The sequence below is a fragment of the Macaca thibetana genome, chromosome 10 (assembly GCF_024542745.1).
Source record: "Macaca thibetana thibetana isolate TM-01 chromosome 10, ASM2454274v1, whole genome shotgun sequence".
NCBI classification, from domain to species: domain Eukaryota; kingdom Metazoa; phylum Chordata; class Mammalia; order Primates; family Cercopithecidae; genus Macaca; species Macaca thibetana.
In genome coordinates, this window is record NC_065587.1 from 74,708,682 (window position 1) to 74,734,572 (window position 25,891).

At 39.1% G+C, this 25,891-nt stretch overlaps 2 protein-coding genes across 7 annotated transcripts in view; one reads left to right on the forward strand and one right to left on the reverse strand.

Moving 5' to 3' along the window:
- The window catches only part of TRMT6 (tRNA methyltransferase 6 non-catalytic subunit), a 267,426-nt gene that overhangs the window by 74,120 nt on the left and 167,415 nt on the right, over nucleotides 1–25,891 (reverse strand). The gene's annotated exons all lie outside the window — the stretch shown is intronic.
- Nucleotides 1–25,891, forward strand: part of CRLS1 (cardiolipin synthase 1) — a 34,503-nt gene that overhangs the window by 6,170 nt on the left and 2,442 nt on the right. For all 6 annotated transcript variants that reach the window (XM_050745274.1, XM_050745280.1, XM_050745277.1 and 3 more), the window contains exons 3-6: nucleotides 3,838–3,967; nucleotides 20,564–20,649; nucleotides 21,265–21,333; nucleotides 23,677–23,768. In XM_050745274.1, coding sequence (XP_050601231.1) covers nucleotides 3,838–3,967; nucleotides 20,564–20,649; nucleotides 21,265–21,333; nucleotides 23,677–23,768 — 377 coding nt within the window. The remainder of the gene's footprint in view (nucleotides 1–3,837; nucleotides 3,968–20,563; nucleotides 20,650–21,264; nucleotides 21,334–23,676; nucleotides 23,769–25,891) is intronic.

Consider the following 25,891-nt stretch of genomic DNA (forward strand, 5'->3'; position numbering starts at 1 on the left):
TCCTTTTTTGTCTGCTACTGTTTTTTTTTTTTTTTCTTTTAAGCTGCCACATGAGATCGCAGTATTAATGGAGTGTTAGAGAGGCCCCATTAACATTTTTCTAAATATATAACATGATGTTTATGGAAACCTGAGTTAACTAGTGCCACATTTCACATTGGTTCCATGGAGATTTTAGTGCCTTTCGATTGGCCACTGGGAGGTGGCCAGACTCATCAATTTAAGCCAGGGAATGACAAAGTCTGATTGCATTGTGCGTGGAAAATGGATTATAGACAGGTAAGAGTAGAAGCAGAGTAACTGATTAGGGGCTCACTGTGGTCTAGCAAGAGTGGAAGCAGAGTAACTGGTTAGGGGCTTACTGTGGTCTAGCAAGAGTGGAAGCAGAGTAACTGGTTAGGGGCTCACTGTGGTCTAGCAAGAGTGGAAGCAGAGTAACTGGTTAGGGGCTCACTGTGGTCTAGCAAGATAGGAAGCAGAGTAACTGGTTAGGGGCTCACTGTGGTCTAGCAAGAGTAGAAGCAGAGTGACTGGTTAGGGGCTCACTGTGGTCTAGCAAGAGTGGAAGCAGAGTGACTGGTTAGGGTCTCACTGTGGTCTAGCAAGAGTGGAAGCAGAGTGACTGGTTAGGGTCTCACTGTGGTCTAGCAAGAGTGGAAGCAGAGTGACTGGTTAGGGTCTCACTGTGGTCTAGCAAGAGTGGAAGCAGAGTAACTGGTTAGGGGCTCACTGTGGTCTAGCAAGAGTGGAAGCAGAGTAACTGGTTAGGGGCTGACCGTGATCTTGCAAGAGTGGAAGGAAAGTAACTGGTTAGGGGCTGACCGTGATCCATGGCAGCAGTGGTAGGAACTTAGACTGTGGTTGGAGTTTGGAGTTGGAGAGAAGTATGTGGGTTTGAGATATATTTTAAAGACGGAGGTAATATGTTGATGGATTAGATATGGAGTGAGAGTAGGAAGAGTCAAATATGAATACTAGGGTGTTACTTTAAAAAAAAATTCTCTTCTAAAACCAGGTTCATGGAAATGCCATTTTCTGTGATGGGCAACACTGGAATAGGGCAGAGTTTAAGGGAAAATACTAAGAATTCTGTTGCTTATCCACATAGAAGTATCATTTGGGCAGTTTAGTAGTTTGGAGTTGGAGGAAGTCTCGTTATAGAGAGAAATTTGGGAGCTGTCAGATATAGATGGTTGGATCTGGGTAAAATCATCCAGACTGAGGTAACAGAAATGAAGGGTCAGAGAAATGAGCAACAGGTAGAGCACCAGAAAAGAAGCCAGTCAGGAACCTTGGGAAGGAATAGCTGACGAGGAAGGAATAAAATTAGGCAGTGAGATTTCCCAGAAAGTGGAGAAAGTGCTTCAGTTGTGTCGAGGTCAGGTACTCTAAAAATGCGGAATTCGTTGGTGACCTTTATGAGCCTCACCTCTGGAGGGGTGGGGACTATTGGAGTGGGTTGATGAACAGATGTGAGATGGTAATGACATTGGATGTTCCTTTGAAGCAGTTTTGCTTTGTAGGGAAATACAGAAATAGGATCACAGAAGGGTCTTTTAAAAAGATATGTATTGGGAAATTCTATCTATCTATCTATCTGTCTGTCTGTCTGTCTGTCTGTCTATCTAATCCTGTATGTAAAAATATATATGTTGGAGTATATGTATATACAGGGAAATTTTTCTTTGGTCTTTTTTTTTTTTTTTTTTTTTTGAGATAAATCTCGTTGTGTTGCCCAGGTTGGCCTTGAACTCCTGGCTTCAAACAATCCTCCCACCTTAGCCTTCCAAGTAGTTGGGACTATAGGTGTGCCACTGTGCCCAGTGAATTTTTGTTGTTAGTTAAGTGATTAATTAAGTGATCAGGTAGAGAGATTAAATGAAAGGGAGAGATTGATGAGGCAAGGCGAGATGGGGAAGAAGGGAGGCAGGTCACAGAAGGTGACAGGGCATGGTAACGGATGAAGGAAAGCAGAGAGAATGAATGGAGGCAGGTAGGTGGAGGATTTGATGATGGGAATATGAGGACGGGCTGACTACATTTTTCTTTTTTCTTAAGGAAAATATAGACATGACCTTGTGCGAAAGAGATGGAGTTAGGTCTGAGGTGAGAGCAGAGACAGTGTGAAAGAGACAATGTGAAAAGAGAGGGTAAATATAGTAAGCAAGTGTGGGATTGCTAGGCAGTATTGGGTGCCCATGGGAGATTTGTGGTCCCCAGTTTGAAGTGAGACCAGTCTTCCCGTTTGTGTGTTTTCCTTAAGCACTGTTCAGCTCTTAGGTGCAGGCCCAGAGTACATGGAGAGTTATTTTTAAGCAGGGTTGAAGGAGAGTGGGGTGAAGGGGAGTTACAGATGTTTGTAAAGGAATGATGTTGAGGTCCTTGTAATCTAGTGTGGGTTAGAGGAATAGTGAAGATGAGAGGGTGATGATGGTGAAAAAGTGAAAGGTTAAGTTCCTTGAGGTCAGAAACTGAACTAAACCTGATCTTCCAAGGTCCCAGCTCCCCAGGCTAGGTACTTTTCTGTTCATATGCTTAAGAAGAAAATAGATTTTTTTCAGTTGCGATGGTAATAGCTAGTAACTGCTTTTTTTGAGGATTTACTAAGCGTTGAGTGCTGAACAAGTATTAATCACATTATGTGCTGAAGACAACCACCCTTTTGAGGTAGGTAATTTATCTCTGTTTTACAGATGAGGAAACTAAGGCTTAGTCAGGTCAAATAACTTATCCAAGATCACACAGCTAGTAAGTGGCAGAGCCAGGACTTGAACAGCTTTTGTTCTGCTACAAAGAACACATTTTTTTTTACTACGGTCCTGGACTCCTGCTGTCTCCTCCAACTCATTGGAGTACTTGAGATATGGACAACTTATTTGTTCTTTAAAATGAACCATGATTAATTATGTCTAAATTAATCTTTTTTCCCCCTTAGAAATAGTATTAGGGAACTCAAACATTTGTTGAAACTTGCAGTTAAATGAGTAAAAGCCAGGAAGGGACTTGGATAAACCAGAAAATACGTGCCTTGTTTAATGTGGATAGACAATACTTTTCAGTCCATTTTGTGGCCCCAGAGTGGCCAGACCCCTCCCTTCTCAAGTTAGGATGGAGATCTGGGTTTTTATGGGAAGAATTGAATACTTAAATGTAGATAACTAATTACAGTTTTTAAAAGCTCTGATAGGTCAAACAGAACCAGCTTGCAGGCCCCATTTGGCCCACTAGCAACTAGATGTGACTTATCCTTTAAATATAGTTTATTTTTATCACAATAATATAAAAATAAATAATTTAAGTATCAGAATTTTAACTAGGTCAGGTAGAGAGGATTGAGTTTTCTACTCAAATATGGGTAATGCTGATACAGTCAAAATAAGGAATAAACAGTGGTATTGAGCAAAATAAATTGAAAAACAGAAAAATGGTAAGTTTTAACAGAGTTGAATTATATTATCCTAGTCCGGGCTCTGCCATGCATGCTTTCTTTGAGTTTTCTTTGGGTTCTTTATAGCTTTAAATACATCACTACCATATCTTTAAATGTGTGTTTGGGTTCATACACCAAAGGGGCCTTGTGAAAATACTGAGAAATAACCAGAAGGCCTTGAGGGGGAAAGAAAATAAATGTGCATTTCTTTTAAGACCAGTTGCTAATTTAAAAGCAAAATGTATAGCAGTGAAAGAATGAGAATGTTTGGGGGTAAGAAACAGAAGAGATTTTGTTAACATTTTATGAGGTTATAATTGTTATTCTGGTATATCTTAAGCTTCAGAATATCTACTCTGTTCCTATTATGACATTTATATATAAAAAAAAAACACTTCTATTTTCAGTTGGATGGATTTATTGCTCGAAACTGGGCCAATCAAAAATCAGCTTTGGGAAGTGCTCTTGATCCACTTGCTGATAAAATACTTATCAGTATCTTATATGTTAGCTTGACCTATGCAGATCTTATTCCAGGTAAGAACGCGTCATGCGTACTTTTGAATAGCACAGGGAAGAATGACATTAGTCAGCTTAGGATTTCTCTTGAGACACAAATAATTTTTGTTCCAAAAATATAGTTTTCAACTTTAAACTGTTTTCCTAATTTTAAACTGTTGAACTGTTTTATTTGTCAAACTACTTATGGATTTTAGAATTTATGTCCTTGTTTTACTAGTAAAATCAGTTGCTTTCCTAGTAAGATTGTTTAAAATTAAAATCGAACAAATATTTCACAGTGCCAATTCATATTACTCTGAAATTTTTTGGTGCTATATTATATATTCTTAGTGCCTAGCTTTTTGAAAGCAATTTAGTTTTCTTATGTTTATTATCTTTATTAATATCATTTAATCATAATAAGTGAGAACTCTGAAATCCTGAAGATGTCTATAAAATGTAGACCCTATTAGGCAATTTTTAAATCATACATATAGTTTGTACATTATATGAATACTTTTTCTCATAAGATTTTATGATTTTTTGCTTTGTATTTTGCATGTGCTTTTCTGATTGTTCATTTTCTACTTCAGTTGTATTTCTCAGTTGTTGTCCCTCAGACGAAGTTAAACTGTTTTTTTTCCCAAGAGCTAGGAATCATATCTGATCACACTGGGACTTCCCTTCACTGTCAGTCTAAGAGTTTGCATTTTTGAGGTTTAGGAAAAGAAAAAAAAGGAAGAAAGAAAGAAATCGTATCTTAGAACAAAGAAGCTGCCACATGGTCCCTCGGTATCATGTTATTATTGACACTTGGTAGAAAGAAGTATAGTGGCGTTTCAGTCTAGTGTAGTCTCCTCCAACTAGAAATTATTTTTCTTTCTTGCTTTTAGTCTTCTAAGTTCTCGTACCAAAATAAAAAATAAATTGGACTAATGTTTACTTTTATGTGCTTCTTTGAAAGTTAGATTGAAGTGTGTACGTGATTGGGGTGTGTGTAAGTTTTCTTGCCTCGGCTGGTCTCGAACTTCTGGGCTCAAGCGATCCTCCCACCTCGGCCTCCCAAAGTGACTGGATTACAGGCTTGAATCACCTTGCTTGGCCCCTCCCATTTTTTCATAGTTACGTTGTATTTTGATGTATTATTTTACAAAGGTTGGCCAGTTATTTTGCTATTGAACATAGAAATTGTTTCCAGGTTTTTTGGAATTATGAATAACGTTGCTGTGAGTTTTACTTACATAATTGGTGTAGGTTGCTTTCCAAGCTGAGACTTCCCTTCACAGGCAATCTTAGAGTTTCCATTTTCTTTCTTCTGTATTGAGTCTATTTTTCCAGGCTCCCTTGTCTTCCTTTGCATTAAGTTACTCTGTAGAAGGATGGAGTGTGGCAGCCAGATTTTTAGAGGTCTTAAACATCTCAATGTCTGTATTTTGTCTTCCATACATGATTGACAGTTGAAGTAGACATTACTTTTTTTAATCTTTTTTCTTTCTTTTCTTTCTTTTTGAGACAGGGTCTCACTCTGTGACCCAGGCTGGAGTGCAGTGGCACAGTCTCAGCTCATTGCAGCCTTGACCTCCCAGCTCAAGCAATCCTCCCACTTCAGCCTCCCAAGAACTTACCACCACATGCACCACCATGCCTGACTAATTTTTCTATTTTTTGTAGAGAGAGGGTTTTGCCACGTTGCCCAGGCTGGAGGCATAATTTTTAAATTGCAGATGATTTTAATTTGGAATTGGGAAGACCCTCTTCCATAGACTTGGAGATTCCAACTTGCTATGGAGCAGTCTCTTATCATTCTGATACGTTTTCCTTTACATGTGATTGTGTTTTATATTGGAAAGCTTTTAGGATTTTAAGAAAATGTGATTCCTAATTGATGTTTTCTTTAAAAAGTTATCTCTCTTAATTCATTTTCTAATGCTTATATGGCTACCTAGTTATCCCAGCACATTTTATAGAAAAATAGGTATTTTCAGACTCAGAGCAAGGTCATTTCTAAATTGTTTTCTTCTCCATTGATTTGTCTGTCTTTGCATCAGTGGTGCCCTTCTTATTGCTTTGCTAAAAATCTTGCTATCTGGTAGAGCAAGTCCTTTCCACTTTGGATATTCTTAGCCCTTTCCATTTGTTATAAATTTTAGAATCAACTTTTCCAAGAATCAGCAATTTTCCAGAGAAAAATCTGTTCGGATTTTGATTGGGATTGCAATGAACTTATCTGTTTGGAGGAATTTGCATCTTTACAATTTTAAGTCTTCCAGTCCACAGACATGCTGTATCTACTCTATTTAGGTCTTCTTTAGTATCTGTCAAAGTTTTATAGTTCTCTCCAGAAAGATAATAAACATTTTTGTTAGACTTACTCCTAAGTACATGATAGTTCTTGGTGCTTTTATAAATGGTAGCTTTTAAATTTCATTTTCTGGCCAGGCACAATGGCTTACCCACCTTGTAAGCCAGCACTTTGTGGGGCTGAGGTAGGCGGAGATCAGGACTTCAAGAGTAGCCTGGCCAGCATGGCGAAACCCCATCTACTAAAAATACAAAAATTAGCCGTGTGTAGTGGCATGTGCCTGTAATCCCAGCTACTCAGGAGGGTGAGGCACGAGAATGTCTTGAACCTGGGAGGCAGAGGTTGCAATGAGCTAACATGTCTGCACTCCAGCCTGAGTGACAAAGTGAGACTCTGTCCTCAAAAAAAAAAAAAAAAAAAAAAAAATTTATTTTCTGATAACTCCATGTTCATATGAAAAAGTCAGTACTATTTCTAATGTTGATTGTTGTGTCTAGTGAAACTTGCTAACTCGTATTCTAACAATATACATATAAATTCACTTGGATTTTTTACATGCTTAATTATGTCTTATATGTAATTAATGACAATGTATTTCTTCTTTTCCAATTCTTTTACTTTTTCTTTTACTTGCCTTACTGCATTGAGTGGTACAGTGTTGGCAAGGAGTAGTGTCAATGTCTTGTTCCCAATCTCATAGAAAAGCCTTTAGTGTTTCACTATTAAAGATGATGTTTGCTGTTGGTTTTTGTAAGTATCCTTTTTCAAGTTAAGACGTTCACTTCTGTTGGGAGTTTAAGAGTTTTTCTCACAATTGAGTACTGAATTTTTTTGTGTTTTTTGCAGAGATGCGGTTTTGCTATGTTGCTCATGCTGATCTTGAACTCTTGGCCTCCCAGAGTTCTGGGATTATAGGCGTAAGCCACCACCCCTGGCCTGGATATAAATTTTGTCAAACTCCTTTTGTGTATTGTTTTTCCCTTTAGCTGTTCATGTGTGGTGAATTATACATGTTAATGCAATATTAGTTCTAATGTTAAAACAACCTGCAATTCCTGTTATAAATCCAACATTGCCATGATATATTATGAAAAAATTGCTGGATTTGTCTTGCTAATATTTTGTGGAAGATTTCAAATTTTAATTCATGAGATTGGCTTGGAATTCTTCATATATTCTTGTTAAGTTTTCATATCAGATTTATAATTAGCCTTATAAAATAAACTGGGAACTTTTTTTTTTCTTCCGTTCTTGGAAGATGTTTCATTATGAATATTTCTACTTAAAAGTTTGGTAGAATTTGTTAAAGCCATTGAGGCCTGGAGTTTTCTTTAGGAAGAATTTTAAAATAGATAATTCATTTTCTTTAATTGTTAACGGGATGATTCAGGTTTAAAGTATATCTTTTTTTTTTTTTTTTTAAACCTTCAGCCAACTCACTCCATATTGTATCTTTTGACCAGTTTTTAAGTTGTGATGTTTTTCTCAGAATTTGTCCATTTGATCTACATTATAAAAAATTTATCATATGGTATTTATGGTATCCTCATTAACTTTATTGACTTTCTACTCCTTGTGGAGCAGGGCTACCCCATAGGCAGTGTGCCCAGAATAGCTCTCATTAACCTTTTGATGTCTATAGGATATGTAGTAATGTCCTTCTTTTCCTCTTGATTATTTTTTATCCCTTTTTTTTTTTTTTTTTAATCTTTTTTTGCCAGAGGTTTGTCAGTTTTATGAATCTTTGAAAAGAACCAAGTTTGGGGTTTGTCAAGCCTCTCTGATATGCTGTTTACTACTTCATTAAATCTTGCCGTTTTATTTTTTCTTCTTCAGGTTTTCTTTGCTGTTCCTTTTCTAATTTTTTTTTCTTTTCTTTTTTTTTTGAGTGCAGTGGCCTGATCTCAGCTCACTGCAACCTCTGCCTTCTGGGTTCATGCTATTCTCCCGCCTCAGCCTCGTGAGTAGCTACGATTACAGTCCTGTGCCACCATACTCGGCTAGTTTTTTTGTATTTTTAGTAGAGATGGGGTTTCACCATGTTGGTCAGGCTGGCCTCAAACTCCTGACCTCAGGTGATCCTGAAGTGATCCTGACTTCAGGTGCCTCTGACTCTCAAAGTGCTGGGATTACAGGTGTGAGCCACCATGCCTGGCTCTAAATTCTTTTAATTGATTCTGTCTAGAAATAAAATGGAGATTCTTATGTAATTAAAAATTTTTAGTAGCTTTTTTTAAAAAAGGAAACATGAAAATTGATATATTTTATGTAATCCACTATCAAAAATATTATCATTTTAACTTGTAATCAATAAATTAATGAGAATTTTTTCCTATCACACCTTCAAAGTCTAGCGTGTATTTTGAACTGTGCAGCTATAGGTGGCTGCTTGTTATTCAGCTTTTCTAAAGATTGCATATAAGACTATATATTTTCCGGCCGGGCGCGGTGGCTCAAGCCTGTAATCCCAGCACTTTGGGAGGCCGAGACGGGCGGATCACGAGGTCAGGAGATCAAGACCATCCTGGCTAACCCGGTGAAACCCCGTCTCTAGTAAAAAATACGAAAAAATAGCCGGGCGAGGTGGCGGGCGTCTGTAGTCCCAGCTACTCGGGAGGCTGAGGCAGGAGAATGGTGTAAACCCGGGAGGCGGAGCTTGCAGTGAGCCAAGATCCGGCCACTGCACTCCAGCCTGGGCGACAGAGCAAGACTCCGTTTCAAAAAAAAAAAAAAAAGACTATATATTTTCCTCTAATTACCACTTTCATTGCATCTCCTATGTTGGTTTTAGTGTGTCATTGTCCAGTATACAATATTTTCCTATTTCTATTATTATTCTTTCATTGACCTGTTAGGTTAAAAATAAATATGTCTTAATTTGTTGCCATTTTGGGGGGGATTTTTTTAGTTATCTTTTTGTTACAGTTTCAATCGTAATAACCTTGTGTTCAGAGAACGTGCTCTGTGATTTCAGCCTTTCAGCCCAGTACAGTCAGATTTTATAAATATTCCTTGAATACTTGAAATGAATGTATATTCTACAGTTCTTGGGTATGATGTTCTTCATAGGTCTATTAGATCAAGTTTTTAATTCTGCTCTTTAAGTCTTCTGTTTCTTCACTGAATGTTCTTTTGCTTTTGGTTTGTTCGGCAGTTAGAGTTTCCTACTGTGTGCCTAGTTTTCCAGTATTTGTCTTGTAGTTGTGATTTTGTTTTGTATCTTTTTTTTTTTTTTTTTTTGAGACGGAGTCTCGCTCTGTCCCTCAGGCTAGTGTGTAATGGCACCATCTCGGCTCACTGCAGCCTCCGTCACCTGGGTCCAAGCTATTCTCCTACCTCAGCCTCCTCACTAGCTGGAATTACAGGTGCATGCCACCATGCCCTGCTAATTTTTGTATTTTTAGTAGTGACGGGGTTTCACCATGTTGGCCACACTGGTCTTGAACTCCAGACCTCAAGTGACCTGCCCACCTCAGCCTCCCAAAGTGCTAGAATTACGATTGTGAGCCTCCACACCTGGCCTGCTTTGTATGTCTTGAAGTGATGTTGTTAAAGTGAGTATGAATTAGAAATTGTTATGTCTTCTTGGTGAATTGAATGTTTTATTATGAAGTGACCCTCTATAGCTCTAGTAATGATTTTTACCTTAAAATATATTTTGTGGGCTATTACTTAAGCTCAGCTGGCTTGCTTTTGGTAGTGTTTGCATGATAAATATTTTACCTTCTACAGTTCTGCATCTTTTTAGATATCACTTGTAAATAACATATATTTATGTAAATATATATGTAAATAACATATTTAAAATAAAACCCATTTTCTCTTAACCCATATAGTCTTTTAACAGAAGCATTTAACCCATTAATATTTATTGTGATTGATAGATGTTTCATTCAGTCTTTTATTTTACTTGAAGTATTTTATTTGACACATGTGTTTTGTCCTTTTTAGTATTTTTAAATTGTATTTTCTTTCACTCTACTAGTTTGAAAGTTTTACACGGTTTCCATTCAGTTTTCCTCCAAATTAAAACATTTATCTTTATAAAAATATGATCTTAATAATTCTGTACTCATTCTGGGCATGGGAGGCACCTTAGAATACTTGAACTCCAATTATTCTCTCAGCTTAGGTTACTGTTGTCATACTTTTATGTTTCTTAAACTCACAGATATGTTTATATAATGTTGATTTAAATTTATCTTCGTATTTATTACTTTTTGTTAGTCTGTATTGTTTGATGTATTTCAGACCTCCCATCTGAGATCATTTTCCTTTTGTCTGAAGTATGTTCTTTTGGAATTCTTTTTAATGTAGGTTTACTGGTAAATTCTTTTTCTCTGAAAATGTTTTCATTTTGTCTTTATTCTTGAAGAATATTTTTGTTGTATATAGAATTCTAGGTTGGTGTTAGTTTTTCTTAGCATGTTTAAGATGTTACTCAGTCATCCTCTTCCATTGTTGATAATAAGAAATCAGCTGTTAATCCATTTTTTTTTTTCCCAAGGCAAGGTCTCGCTCTGTCACCCAGGCTGGAGTACAGTGGTATGATCTTAGCTCACTGCATTCTCTGCTTCCTGGGCTCAAGCAGTCCTCCTACCTCAGCCTCCTGAGTAGCTGGGACTACAGGTGTGTGCCCATCTCATTTTTATATGGTTTTTAGAGATGGAGTTTCGCCTGTTGCCCAGGCTGAACTTTTGAGCTCAAGCAATCTACCCACCTTGGCCTTCCAAAGAGCTATGATTACAGGCAAGAGCCACTGCACCTGGCCGTATTGCTTTTTTTGAAGGCAATTTTGTTTTCTTGTGGCTGTTTTTAAGATTTTCTTTGTCTTTTGTTTTTCTCAGTTTCACAATAATATTTCTTGTTACAAGTTTCTTTTTTATTCTGCTTGGGATTTATTGGACTTTTAAGTCTGTGGATTATATCTTGAAGTTAGTGCTAGAAAATTCTCAGCCACAATCTCTTTAAATGTTGTTGTGTATTCTTTCTTTTCTTTTGGGACTGCAATATACCTATGTTAGATGTTCTCTCTGTATCCATTACATCTCAGTGGGTTTTTTCTGTGTTCGCTCATTTTATCTTTTTGAGCTCCATTCTGGCTGTACTAATAGGTTTACTATTTTTCATTTCATTACCTCTCTTTAACCGTGCCAAATCTATTTAATCTTAACTTCTATTGTATTCTCTAACTATAGAACTCCTATTTTATTCTTTTTTGGACTTGCTAAGTCATCTTTTATGGTTTTCAGTTCCATGCTGAAGTTTTCAATATTGACTTTTATCCCCTTGTACGTGCTAAGCTTAGTTGTTTTTATAGACTCTGGTGATTCAAAAATCTTACATCTTTTGGTAGTCTCTTTCATTTGTCCACTGTTTCTGTTGATTCTTACTCATGGTATTTTAATTATTTGTTATTTTTTTTTTTCTGTTTAGATACATTCTTTGAAAAATAATTTGGAGGAATATTTGATTCTTATGAACATGGCATTACTCACCAGAGAAGATTTTTTTGTTCTACCAGGTGCCTAGGAATGCTAACAGTCTGGGACCACATAGACCACCAGGTGATGACTCCAATCCTGGGAGTCCTGTTGTACTTTGGGCCATCTTTTCTCCCAACCCTGTAGGAATAGTCATTCAGATCCTAGCTGCAAGCTAGGAGATGGTTTATCAGAGCCCAACCTCGAGGGCTCTGGGCTTTGGCTACTGTCACCCCATCATAACTGAGCTTCATGGATTGATTCTTTTCTTTCAGATTTTCTTTTAAAAATCTTTGTCTTTTTTTTTCTTCTGAAAGATTCCCCCAACATTACCATTCCCCCCTTCTGTTGACTTTTTTTGGCTCTCATTTTGAATTTTCAAGAGTTCATGTTCTCTATCTTCGTTTAAAAAAAAAATTCTTATATCGTGGATGAATGTCATTCAGGATATCTATACATACATGCGCATACCTCATTTTTATTGCATTTCACTTTATTGCACTTTGCAAAGTGACATTTTTTACAAATTCAGAGTTTGGCAACCCTATGTCCACAAGTCTATCAGCACCATTTTTCTAACATATGTGCCCATTTTGCCTCTCTGTCACTTTTTTTTTTTCTCCTGAGACAGGGTCTTGCTCTGTCACCCAGGCTGGAATGCAGTGGTATAATTATGCCTCACTGCGGCCTTGACCTCTTGGGCTCAAGGGATCCTCTTGTCTCAGTTTCTTGAGTAGCTGAGACTGCAGATGTGCGCCACCACACACCCAGCTAATTTTTAAATTTTTTATAGAGATGGGGTTTCCCTATGTTGCCCAAGCTGCTCTCGAACTCCTGGGCTTAAGTGATCCTCCCACCTCAGCCTTTCAAAATGCTGGGATTACAGGCATGAGCCACAGCACCTGGTCTCTGTCACATTATAATAATTCTGCCAATATTCCAGACTTTGTCATTATTAAATCTGTTATGGTGATCTGTGATCAGTGATCCCTGATGTTATTGTCTAATTGCTTTGGGATGCAGTGAACCCGTGAGAGTCATCCATGAGGGTTGGAATCAACTTTTTCCAAAATCCTGTTAATCAAGAGTGAACTTAATCGACTAATGTTGTGTATGTTCTGACTGCTCCACCAATCTGTGGGTCCCCTATCTCTCTCCCTCTCCTCAGGCCTCCCTATTCTCTGAGACACAATAATATTGAGAATAGACCAATTAATAACCCTACAATGTGAAAGGAAGAGGTTACATGTCTCTCACTTTAAATCAAAAGCTAGAAATTATTAAGCTTAGTGAGGAGGGCATTTCAAAAGCTGAGAGAGGCTGATAGCTAGGCCTCTTGTGCCAAATAGCTAGCCAAGTTGTGAATGCATAGGAAAAGTTCTTGAAAGAAATTAAAATTGTTACTCCAGTGAACACATAAATGTTAAGTAAGCAAAACAGCCTTATTGCTTATGGAAAGAAAGTCTGAATGGTCTGAATAGAAGATCAAGCCAGCCAAAACATGCCCTTAAGCCAATGCCTAATCTATAATAGATCAAGGCCCTAACTCTCTTCAATTCTGTGAAGGCACAGAGAGGTGAAGAAGTTGCAGCAGAAAAGTTGGAAGCTAGCTGACCTTGGTTTGTGCAGTTTAAGGAAAAAAGCCATCTCCATAACATGGAAGTGCAAGGTGAAGCAGCAAGCACTAGTGGGGAAGCTGCAGCAAGTTATCCAGAAAATCTGGCTAATGATGAGGGTGGATACGGTAAACAACAGATTTTCAATGGAGACAAAACACCCTTCTATTGGAAGAAGATGCCATCTAAAGCTTTTATAGCTAGAGAGAGGTCAGTGCATGGGCTTCAAAGAACAGGCTGATTCTCTTGCTAGAGGCCAATGAAGCCAGTGAGTTTAAGTTGAAGCCAGTGCTCATTATCATTCTGAATATGGTAGGGCCCTTAGGCATTATGCTAAATCTATTCTACCTGTGCTCTAGAAATGGAATAGCAAAGCATGAATGACAGCATATGTTTATAACATGATGTACTGAATATTTTAAGCCTACAGTTGAGACCTACTGCTCAGAAAAAAAAGATTCAGTTTAAAATGTTACTACTCATTGACAACACACCTGGTCACCCAAGAGCTCTGATGGAGATAAACAAGAAAATTAATGTTGTTTTCATACCTACTGACACATCCATTCTTCAGTCCTTGTTATTTTGACTTTCAAGTCTTATTATTTAAGAAATACATTCCCCAAGGCTGTAGGTGCCATAGATAGTGATTCCTCTGATGGATCTGGGCAAAGTAAATTGAAAACCTTCTAGAAAGGATTCACCATTCTAGATGCCATTAAGAATATTGATGATTCTTGGGAGAAAGTCAAAATATCACCATTAACTGGATTTTTGGAAGAAGTTGATTCCAACCCACATGGATGATTTGAGGGGTTCAAGACCAGTGGAGGAAGTCACTGCAGATGTGGTAGAAATAGCAAGATAGCTAGAATTAGAGTGGAGCCTGAGGATGAGTGAATTGCTACAATCTCATGATAAAAATTTCCTGAGTTGCTTCTTAAAGAGGTTTTTAGAGATGAAATATACTTCTGGTGAAGATGTTGTGAACACTGTTGAAATGACAACAAAGGATTTAAAATATTACACAGACTTAGTGGATAAGGCTGCTGCAGGACTTGGGAGAATTAACTTCAACTTTTTTTTTTGAGACAGAGTCTTGCTCTGTCACCCAGGCTGGAGTGCAGTGGCATGATCTTGGCTCACTGCAAGCTCCGCCTCCTGGGTTCATGCCATTCTTCTGCCTCAGCCTCCCGAATACCTGGGACTACAGGCGCCCACCACCACGCCCGGCTAATTTTTTTGTATTTTTAGTAGAGACGGGATTTCACCATGTTAGCTAGGGTGGTCTCGATCTCCTGACCTCGTGATCCACCCTCCTTGGCCTCCCAAAGTGCTAGGATTATAGGTGTGAGCCACTGCGCCCGGCCTTAACTTCAATTTTGAAGGAAGTTCTGTGGGCAAAATGCTATCAAATAGCATTGCATGGTACAGATAAATCTTTTGTGAAAGGCAGAGTCAATTTATGTGGCAAACTTGATTGTTGTCTTATTTTAAGAAATTGCCACAGCCACCCCAGCTTTCAGCAACCACCACTCTGATCAGTCAGCAGCTGTCAACACTGAGGTAAGACCCTCTACTAGCAAAAAGATTATGACTCATTAAAGGCTCAGATGATCATTAGCATGATTTAGCAGTAAAGTATTTTTAAATTAAGGTGTGTGTGTTTGTGTGTGTGTGTGGGGGGGTGTGTGTGTATATATATATATTTAGTGCTACTACCGTACACAAAATGGATTGTAGTGTAGACATAACTTTCATGTGCACTGGGAAACTGAAAAATTCGTGCGACTCACTTTACTGCAGTATTAGCTTTGTTGCAGTGGTCTGGAACAGAGCCTTCAATATCTCTGAGGTATACTTGTATTTATTTATTTATTTATTTATTTTTTAAAAAACCTCTGTATTGGCTCTCTTTCCTTCAGATTCTAGTTTTTGTTTGTTTTGGCCTCTCTTTTATGGTGGAGACTTTATTGAAATGTGTGGTGATCCTTGGCTGCTAACTTATATTTGAATGAGGCATGAAAAGTTCATTGGGAGCTCACTAGGCACTGGGGTGCAGGGCCTGAATTCTCAGTATCTTTAAGCCTATTCTGTAGATCCTAGCTCTCCATCTGCTGCTTGGGAATAATAAAGGCCTTCCCACCAGGGTTTTGGGAGCTAAGCTGTGGGAGGAGGCTGGGGTCTCATTGTTCAGTATGTAGACCTTCGCTTGATCCCTACTGCACTCCAGTGCCCCTTGGTTCACAGAGTAACGTGGAGTGGGGGTTGGTAACTTTTCCTGCAAAGGAACAGATAATAAATATTTCCTGCTTTGTGGGTAATGTGATCTCTGTCACAACCACTCAGCTTTGCTATTGTAGCGTGAAAGCAGCCATAGAAAATATATAGATGAGTGAATGTGAATGAATTCCAATAAAATTTTACTTATGGACCCTGGAAATTTATTTTATTTTATTTATTTATTTTTGAGACAGAGTCTTGCTCTGTCGCCTAGGCTGGCTTGCAGTGGCACTATCTCGGCTCACTGCAACCCCCGCCTCCCAGGTTCAAGTGATTCTCCTGCTTCATTTTCGCGAGTACCTGGGATTACAGCCACCCACCACCATGCCCAGCTAATTGTTTGTATTTTTAGTAGAGGCAGGGTTTTACTATGTTGACCAGGCTGGTCTCGAACTCCTGACCTCAGGTGATTCACCTGCCTCGGCCTCCCAAAGCGCTGGGATTACAGGCATGGGTCACCATGCCTGTTTTTTTGTTTTTGTTTTTCGTTTGTTTGTTTTTTAGACAGGGTCTCGCTCTGTCACTTAGGCTGGAATGCAGTGGCACAATCTTGGCTCACTACAACCTCTGCCTCCCAGTCACTTTCAAGAAGTGATTCTTGTGCTTCAACCTCCTGAGTAGCTGGGATTACAGGCATGCACCACAAGGCCCAGCTAATTTTTGTGTTTTTAGTAGAGATGGGGTTTTGCCATGTTGGCCAGGCTGGTCTTAAACTCTTGGCCTCAAGTGATCCGCCTGTCTCAGCCTCCCAAAGTGCTAGGATTATAGGCGTGAGCCACCCCGCCCAGCCTAGAAATCGAATTTCATAGCATTTTCATGTGTCTTGAAATACTGGTCTTCTGACTTTTTTCCCCCAACCATTAAAAAATGTAAAAATCACTCTTAGCCACAGCCCTAGCAGTAAGGTGTTAGGGAAGGCTTGGGGCAGGGATCTGACTGCTCTTTATATGGACTTCTTGAGTTTCTCTTGTGGAGTTGCTTCTCGTGGGAATTCCTTTCTGAAGAACTTAGGTTTCAGCTCTTCCCACCTTATTACTAATAAGCTTGGTTAAAACTTTGAAATCTGTCTCCTCTACTCATTCTCTTTGTGTTTTTATATCCTTTCATTTCTTTACTGTCATTTTAGGAGAGTTTTGGAAAGTAGAATGATGCATGTATGCAGTCTTGCATGTTCCTACTTTTATGCTGCATTTTTTAAAAGTCACATCTACCTTCATTTTAATACCTTTGCTTCTCTAAGAGTAAGAAATATCTTCTGCAGGATTGGAGGTCAAGAAACTTTTTGCTTTCCTTTTTTGCTAGAATAATAAATCATTCTGCTATTCTTTTTGGTCTTTTTTGGGAGGGGGAGAAGGATGAAAACAAATTCTTTGGCTTATATGTTGATTAGAGAGTGGAAGGCAAATCCAAGTTAATTTCTACTTAGATTTATGTCCACTGAACTTAGGTCTACGTGTATTTGTTCTGCCATATTTTTGTATTATTATATTGTTTCTGATTTACCGTATGTTAAATTATTATTTCTGGCTTAAGTCAATTTCTAGAATATTCTGTTAAATTTATTGTTTTCAGTGTAAAAACCTATGGTGTAGATGTTAACCATTTTTAAGAGGTAAACGATTTTATGAAATATTTCCCTTTAATGCTAATAAAACTTGACCGTGATGTCTGGCTTTGTGGGCTATGTGATCTCTGTCACAGCTACTCAGCTCTGCTGTTGTAGTGTGAAAGCAGCCACAGAAAATATTTAAATTAGTGAGTATAGAATGTGTTCTAATAACATTTTACTTATAGACACTGGAAATATCGTTGCAAAATTACCCATGTTTCAGAGTTAGCAAGTAGGGAGAAGAAACCTGGAGAAATCCTTGACACATTTTACACTGTCCTACCCATCACTTTCTTATTCTAGTAGGCAAAATGAAAGCTGTTTTAACTGTAGAAGAGAAGAGGAGGCCAAGAGGGAAAGCCAGGAAATAGGATAAAATTTTTTAACCACAGTAGGAGCCTGTATCTTTCAGTTGGCTGAGGCCTTCGAGACCATCTGGTGTAGAAACGTTCCAGCCTCGCTGTGCATGGGAGTCACCCAGAGGAGAGCTTTCACCCGGAAGAGAGCTTTCATCTGGGCTTTTACTGAACTCTCTCAAAGTGACTTTTGGATGGGCAGTCAGTTTGGGGAACCCTTGTTTTTTTGTTTTTTTTGTTTTTTTTTAATAGGTCTTTCCCCTACCAGATGGTTACAGATGGTAAACTGAGTCCAGAGATGCTAATTGTTAGGTCACACTGTTGGGTTGGAACCTAATGCGCTGCACCAAGCATAGTCTGAATTCCATAGGCCTGCATTCCTGGTTGAATGCAATCTTGCATGTTCTTCCATGCATACACAGATTTTAATTTGCATGGATTTGCTGCTTTTTTTTTTTTTTTTTTTTTTGGAGACAGAGTTTCGCTCTTGTTGCCCAGGCTGGAGTGCAATGGCACGATCTTGGCTCGCTGCAACCTCCGCCTCCTGGGTTCAAGTGCTTCTCCTGCCTCAGACTCCTGAGTAGCTGGGATTACAGGCATGCGCCACCACGCCTGGCTAATTTTGTATTTTTAGTAGAGATGGGGCTTCTCCTTGTTGGTCAGGTTGGTCTCGAACTCCTGACCTCAGGTGATCTGCCCGCCTCGGCCTCCCAAAGTGCTGGGATTACAGGCGTGAGCCACCGCACAGGTTTGCTGCATTTTGAAAGTATGATTGTTGTTAGATTTTGCCAGCTAATGATTGCTACAGAAAAGTTTGTTTTACAGGCACAAAAATGTTCCTAAAAATTATGACTTACTGTTTTTTTTTTTTTTTTTTTTGAGACGGAGTCTCGCTCTGTCTCCCAGGCTGGAGTGCAGTGGCGCGATCTCGGCTCACTGCAAGCTCCGCCTCCCGGGTTCACGCCATTCTCCTGCATCAGCCTCCCGAGTAGCTGGGACTACAGGCGCCCACAACCGCGCCCGGCTAATTTTTTGTATTTTTAGTAGAGACGGGGTTTCACCGTGGTCTCGATCTCCTGACCTTGTGATCCGCCCGCCTCGGCCTCCCAAAGTGCTGGGATTACAGGCGTGAGCCACCGCGCCCGGCCTTTTTTTTTTTTTTGAGACGGAGTCTCACTCTGTCCCCCTTGCTGGAGTGCAGTGGCCGGATCTCAGCTCACTGCAAGCTCCGCCTCCCGGGTTCAGGCCATTCTCCTGCCTCAGCCTCCCGAGTAGCTGGGACTACAGGCGCCCGCCACCTCGCCCGGCTAGTTTTTTTGTATTTTTTAGTAGAGACGGGGTTTCACTGTGTTAGCCAGGATGGTCTCGATCTCCTGACCTTGTGATCCACCCGTCTCGGCCTCCCAAAGTGCTGGGATTACAGGCTTGAGCCACCGCGCCCAGCCGACTTACTGTTTTTATGCTTGGCTCATATAGCCATATCTTGTTTGCTCCAAATGCTATGACTTGAGTGGATAAGCACTTTTTCTTTGGAATAGTGTTATCCATCAAGGACTCGGCCAAGGATCAACACTTACATCATAGCTATAACCAGCAGAGATTTAAATTTTAAATCTGTAATTAATTAGAGATTTTCTTCAAATTGCAGAGCCAGTTGAATGTCAAAACTGGAGAGGACCATAAGTACAGCCTCCAATAATTCATAAAAGATTTGTCTGAAAGTATTACGGAAGGGATATTCATGATCCTTTTTATTTTTATCTTTATTTATTTGAAATAGTTTGAATAGTGTTTGAACCGAGTGAACTCAGGGTTTTTTTCCCACCCTTTTTAAAAATAATTTTTTTCTTATAAAAGATATATTCACAGTTAAAAACTTGCTGTGGTGCAGAAGGATATAAAGTGAAGCAAGTTCTTTGCCATCTCATTCCCATTCAATAAGGAAATAGGGGTTCCTTAGGTATTTATTTGAAGATATCCTCCTGTTGGCTATGGCTCTGGGACCATAGTATAAAATCTGAGGAATGATGACGGAACTATTGACAAGTTGAATTCATTGAATGGACAAGGAGAAAAACAGCAATCCCTAGGAAGGAACTGGCTGGATAAGTATAAAATATTTCAGGCTGGGCACGGTGGCTCATGCATGTAATCCTTGCATTTTGGGAGGCTGAGGCGGGCAGATCGCTTGAACTCAGGAGTTTTAGACCAGCTGGGATAACATGGTGAAATCCCTTCTCTACCCAAAAAAAAAAAAAATTAGGCATGGTGGCATGTACCTGTGTTCCCAGCTACTTGGGAGGGTGAGGTGAGAGGATTGCCTTGAGCCCAGGAAGTCAAGGCTGCAGTGAGTCGTTACCGTGCCACTGCACTCCAGCCTAGGCAACAAAGCAAGGCCCTGTCAAAAAAAAACAAAACAAATACAAAAAAAATTCTGTTTCTCTACTAGTTGCACATAACAGCAAATTTTACTCTTCAGAGAATAGTCTAAAATGCAGAACGAGCAATCAAAGCTCCTGAGATTCCAGAAGAGTTTGAGGCCTCCCACATCCTTCGCCACCCCTTTATCATCTCTTTCCCTGTAATTCTGAGTATGGTGATCTTTTTTTCAAATGTACAGAGCTAAGAAGTAGCAAAGGAGGAGAGAGTGCTGAGTACAGCTGATGCTGACAACTTCAGACCAATAGCTTAAAAACATGCAGGAAAAAAACATAATCGGATGAGAAGATCGGCATACTGAAACGCAGATACAGACTTCAAAGTTATAGTTTGTACTTCACTTTGTTTTGAGGGCGGGTTAAAGAAAAATATAAAAATCAGCAGTTTGCTATAGGGAACCCTAAACCATCAATAGGTGTTCATTATAAAACTATTTGTGAAAACAGCAGTTTGTGGTAAGGCTGAATGACATGTTATTGTATTCATAATATATGTTAGTAATTTTCAGAATCCCAGTTAAAATTATTTTATGTTTGATTTTCAGTTCCGCTTACTTACATGATCATTTCAAGAGATGTAATGTTGATTGCTGCTGTTTTTTATGTCAGATACCGAACTCTTCCAACACCAGTGAGTTTGTTTCCAAAAAGTATTCTTTTAGCATTGTATATGATTTAAGGAAAAAACAAAAAGATATTTTTTAAAGTCAACCTCTTTTCAATTGATGGCACGTGAAACCCAGACCAGCCAGCCCATATCCCTAGAAGCAAATTCTTTAAAGGTGTTTCACATAGGTCCGAGACATATTGTCTAACCTCTACCATGGATAGTCTAGAATTGGTTTTAAAAATCACAGTTGTATGAACATGGAACGATTTGTTTGCATATTTATTCATGAGCTCTATAAATATTTGAGCACAGACGTGTGGCAATTAACCTCTTTTGGCTCCCAGTCTACTGAAAATAGAGCGGTATTTTGTTCATTTTATTTTTTAATTCAAAAAATAGTGAATAAGGGAATTTTGAGTTTAGTAAAATTTTATAAAGCAACTTTATAGGTATTGTGTTTGAATTTTACAGCAATTGAGAAATCTATAAATTTTTTAAAACTCAATTTTCAGTATATATTGAATGTATGATTTATAAAATTATGTTGTTACCTGACTATAATAACAAAATGTCTATTTTAAATTAAAATGTCTATTTTAAACAATAAATTAATTATCTTTTTTGGTCCTCTGCCAGCGAACACTTGCCAAGTATTTCAATCCTTGCTATGCCACAGCTAGGTTAAAACCAACATTCATCAGCAAGGTAAGAGAATGCAATGTTCTTTTAAGTTATCCCTTTGTAAATTTTTATTATACGGGATATAAACCTCAGTCAAGAACAGCTGAAGATGAGACAAATTTAAATGCATAGAGTATAGAGGCTAGAGAGTGGCGTTAGGCAGGCAACTTTAACCCAGTTCTTTTGTCCTCCATTTTTTTTGGATCATCCTTTACATGTTGTGCCTTGAGTTGGTGGTCTAAGAATTTAAGCTCTGAATGAGGTAATTGGGCCACTGTTCAGGTAAAGGGAATTGAAATGTAGTTGTTCCTTTTTTTTTTTTTTTTGAGACAAGGTCTTACTTTGTTGCCCAGGCTGGTATGGAACTCCTGGCTTCAAGCAGTCCTCCTGCCTTGGGCTCCCAAATTATTGGGATTACAGGAGTGAGCCACCAAGCTTGGCTGTAATTGCTTCTTGATTGAGTTTCACAGATTATGAAGAGTCCCTTGTGGTTTCACTTCCCTCCTCCCTGTGGTGAAAACACCAAATGGCCGTTCATTTTCAGGATTGACAGTTAAGTGGAAAGGCGTAGGAGAGTAGGAAAAAGTTTTGTTCACTGATAAACAACTGCTACTCTTAGTTGTCCATTCTGTTTTCCTGAGCATTCAGGACAGTAAGTATATGCCAGTCTGCACACAAAAAGGATACTGTTAATGCCTCTCAAATCATATTTGTTTTTCTAGTAGTTTTGATAAGTTTTCTCTGTTCATTCTTTTGTCCCATATTTAATGTCAAGGATTTAACAAGTTAAGAATGCCCATCCTTTTTGGGAGAGAAGGGTAGTGGCTTTTATACAGAACTCCCTGGGGTGGACTTTTACCTACATGCATAGGGTTTGGGTTTTTTTGTTGTTTTTTGTTTGTTTGTTTGGCTTCAAGTGACTTGTATTTATATTGTATTTGAGTGTAGCACTACATGGAAAGTGGCTTAAAGAGGTACAGGGACAAGTGCCTTAAACCCTTATAGGAAGTCCTTCAGATAAAATTTATTTTTTATTTTATTTTATTTTATTTTATTTTATTTTTAAGATGGATTTTTTGCTCTTGTTGCCCAGGCTGGAGTGCAATGATGCGATCTCGGCTCACTGCAGTCTCCACCTGCCGGGTTCAAGCAATTCTCCTGCCTCAGTCTCCCAAGTAGCTGCGATTACAGGCGTGCGCCACCATGCCCAGCTAATTTTTTTGTATTCTTTAGTAGAGATGGGGTTTCACCATGTTGGTCAGGCTGGTCTCAAACTCCTAACCTCAGGTGATCCACCCACCTCGGCCTCCCAAAGTGCTGGGATTACAGGCGTGAGCCACTGCGCCCGGCTATTATTTTTTAAAATGAAGTGTCATTTGGCTGGAGAACGGGTGATAGAACAGAGGTGCTTGTCTGCTTCACTCCTGTTTTCATACTTTACAGACTCTTCCATGGAATGCTTCTCATGATGATAGAGGGAGTGTCCAGTGTGTTTCTTGTTCTATTTTCTTTTCTCCCCAGTGCTGTCTTTTAGTGTAGGGAAGCCTACTCATTTCCTCCTTTAGAGAGGTTCTTTTATGGAGATGAGTGCTTTGTCTTTGAAATAGGGTCTTGCTCTGTCCGCCCAGCCTTGAGCGCAGTGACGCAATCATAGCTCACTGCAGCCTTGACTTCCCAGGCTCAAAATATCCTCCCACATCAGCCTCCCAAGTAGCTGAGAGTACAGGTGCATGCCACCATGCTTGACTGGTTTTTAACTAGCTGGTCTTGAACTCCTGTGCTCAAGTAGTCCTTCTGCCTCAGCCTCCAAAAGTGTTGGGATTGCAGGCATGAACTACTGCATCTGTCCTGAGATGCGTGCATTTTAATTTTCTAACCTCACAAGGTTTGACAGGTAGGCAAGAAAGGAACATCAGATAAGGCCCTAGGAAATCTAGGTTCCAGCTTTGGTTCTGTTGTCTGCTGTGACTGCAGGCAAGTCACCTGACTCCTTACTCTTTTACCCATGAGGAGGTAGCCTAGTTATTTTCATATTCTATTTTAATGGGCAGTTGGAAAAAAGGCAAATAATTTTGTAACATTTTTGAGTTGCTGTGGGAATTCAAGGTAGTGGTATTTTCTGACAGTTGTCATTACTCTCACTCTTAAGGGCAGCTGTGCAGACAGATGGGTCAGTTAGTGAAGTTGACCCTTTTGTGTGTGCTCACCTGTGAATGCAAGCTTCTTGGGCAGGGACAGTGTAGATGAACCGCAAGCATGCTGAGGGTATGTCATGTTACAGTGTGATGGGCTGTGCTTTTGTCTTGAACGCTTGAAATAGGATCCAGTTAGCACTATTCATTTAGAACTCTTTCTTTTTTTATTTAGGTAAATACAGCAGTCCAATTAATCTTGGTGGCAGCTTCTTTGGCAGCTCCAGTTTTCAACTATGCTGACAGCATTTATCTTCAGATACTGTGGTAAGCTAAATTTAGAATCACTGTCTTAGAATGTCAACAGAATGACTTATTGTGATAGCCCTAGAATGACCTTGTTCTTACAGCATTTATCGAGCACTGACTGGATAAAGCTGTGGCTATATTTTGTGATTGATACCATTGTTAAGACACTTCCTGTGAAGTATGAGATGTAGAAGTTAGCTTTCATACAAATTAAAAGGGATAAACGGTACTGATAATGTGTTAGGGTTTTGGAGGAAGAGATAACTTCATAGGAATAAGAGGGACGGTTTCAGGGAGGAGGTGGTGTTTGATGCATGAAGTATAGGTGGATTGTGTAGGACTCAGAGGAGGCCACTAGGTGAAAGACAGGGCCTAAGCCAAGAGACAGAGTGTTGGAGAGAGGGTAGGGAAGCTGAGTCCAGCCTGTTGAAAGGGTTGTTGTAGGAGGGAAAACTGGAGAAAGGAGTTTGAATTTTATTATACTAATTGCTTATTTATCATCTTAAAAGTGTGTCAAATTCATGCTTTCAGAGTTCAAAATATGTCACATTGATATTGGAGTATTATATTTTGGCACAATTTTAACTAGAATTAAAATTATCTTGCTTGGTACAGTCTGGACCAGAAAGTGGTGACTAATCACAGTCAGTTAAGCCAGGCAAGCTTTTAAAAAATGACAACTACTCTAAACTTTTTAATTTAAAATATTTAAGTGTACATTTATCCCAATTCATCTTATACCTTCTGATATAGGATGAAGACTTTTTGAATGTAGGTCCATCAGTGGGAGTTTTTTCTTTCTTGGATAAACTACATCCATAATACAACCTCTCTAATTTTCATTTTCTACTTCTTTAAGGTGATGCAAGAACTTAAAACATTTACAAAGCAGTCTAAGAACTGTTTAGATTTTTTCCCTAGTCTTTTCACAATCATCTTGCCTATTTATTTTGACAGTACTTTTTTTCCCTAGGTACCCATGAAAACAGAGACAGTATTTTTTTTTGATCAAGTCACCTTTATTGAGTCTTTTGTAAAGCATCCAATGTAGTTTTCAGAAATAGCAATTTAAAAAAAAATTTTTTTTTTTTTTTTTTTTTGGAGACAGGGTCTTGCTCTGTCACCCAGGCTGTAGTGCAGTGGCATGATCATAGCTCACAGTAACCTTGAATTGCTGGCCTCAAGTGATCCTCCCACTTCAGCCTCCTGAGTAACTGGGATTACAGGCATGTGCCACCACAGCTAGCTATTTTGTTTTTTTTTTAATTTAATTAATTGTTTTTTTCTTTTTTTTTTTGAGACGGGTTCTCACTCTGTTGCCCAGGCTGGAGTGCAATGGCCTGATCTTAGCTCACTGCAACCTCTACCTCACGGGTTCAAGTCATTCTCCCACCTCAACTTCCTGAGTAGCTGGGATTACAGGCACCCACCACCATACCTGGCCAATTTTTATATAGTAGAGGCAGGATTTCACCATGTTGGTCAGGCCGATCTCACACTCCTGGCCTCGATCCACCTGCCTCGGCCTCAAAGTGCTAGGATTACAGGTGTGAGCCACTGCGCCCAGCCACTAATTTTTTATATTATTATTTTTTGTAGAAACAGGGTCTCACTATGTTGCCCAAGCTGGTCTCAAACTCTTGGCTTCGAGCAATCCTCCTGCCTCAGCCTCCCAAAGTGGTAGGATTATAGTCATGAGCCTCTGCGTCCAGCTAGAAATAGCAATTTTTCTAACACATAGATTTCATTGGTTTATGAATTTAGTATATCAAAGTGGCATGAACAGATTCAAGATCCAACAAAAGGGAATCTTGATTCTGCCTCACCTAATAAAAGCAGAAGTGCGTGAGTGCACTAAAAAGTAATCTCCTAGCTGTGGGCATTCAGCATGCCATGGGCATCAGTTGATGTCATTTCAAGGAGAATCCAGTTAAGGGTAATTTGGTAAAGAAAGCTGAAATTTATTTAAAATTACTCAGATAACTTTAGAATTCTCAAAAGCTACAGGAAATAGAGTCTGGTACCCTGAGCAGCATGGAGCAGTAGAAGGAGCATGTGGGCTTTAGAGCTGAAACCAAGTCAGGCTCAAACATAGTTCTTTGATAAGCCCTGAGCAAGTTATCCGGGTCTTCCATTTCCCC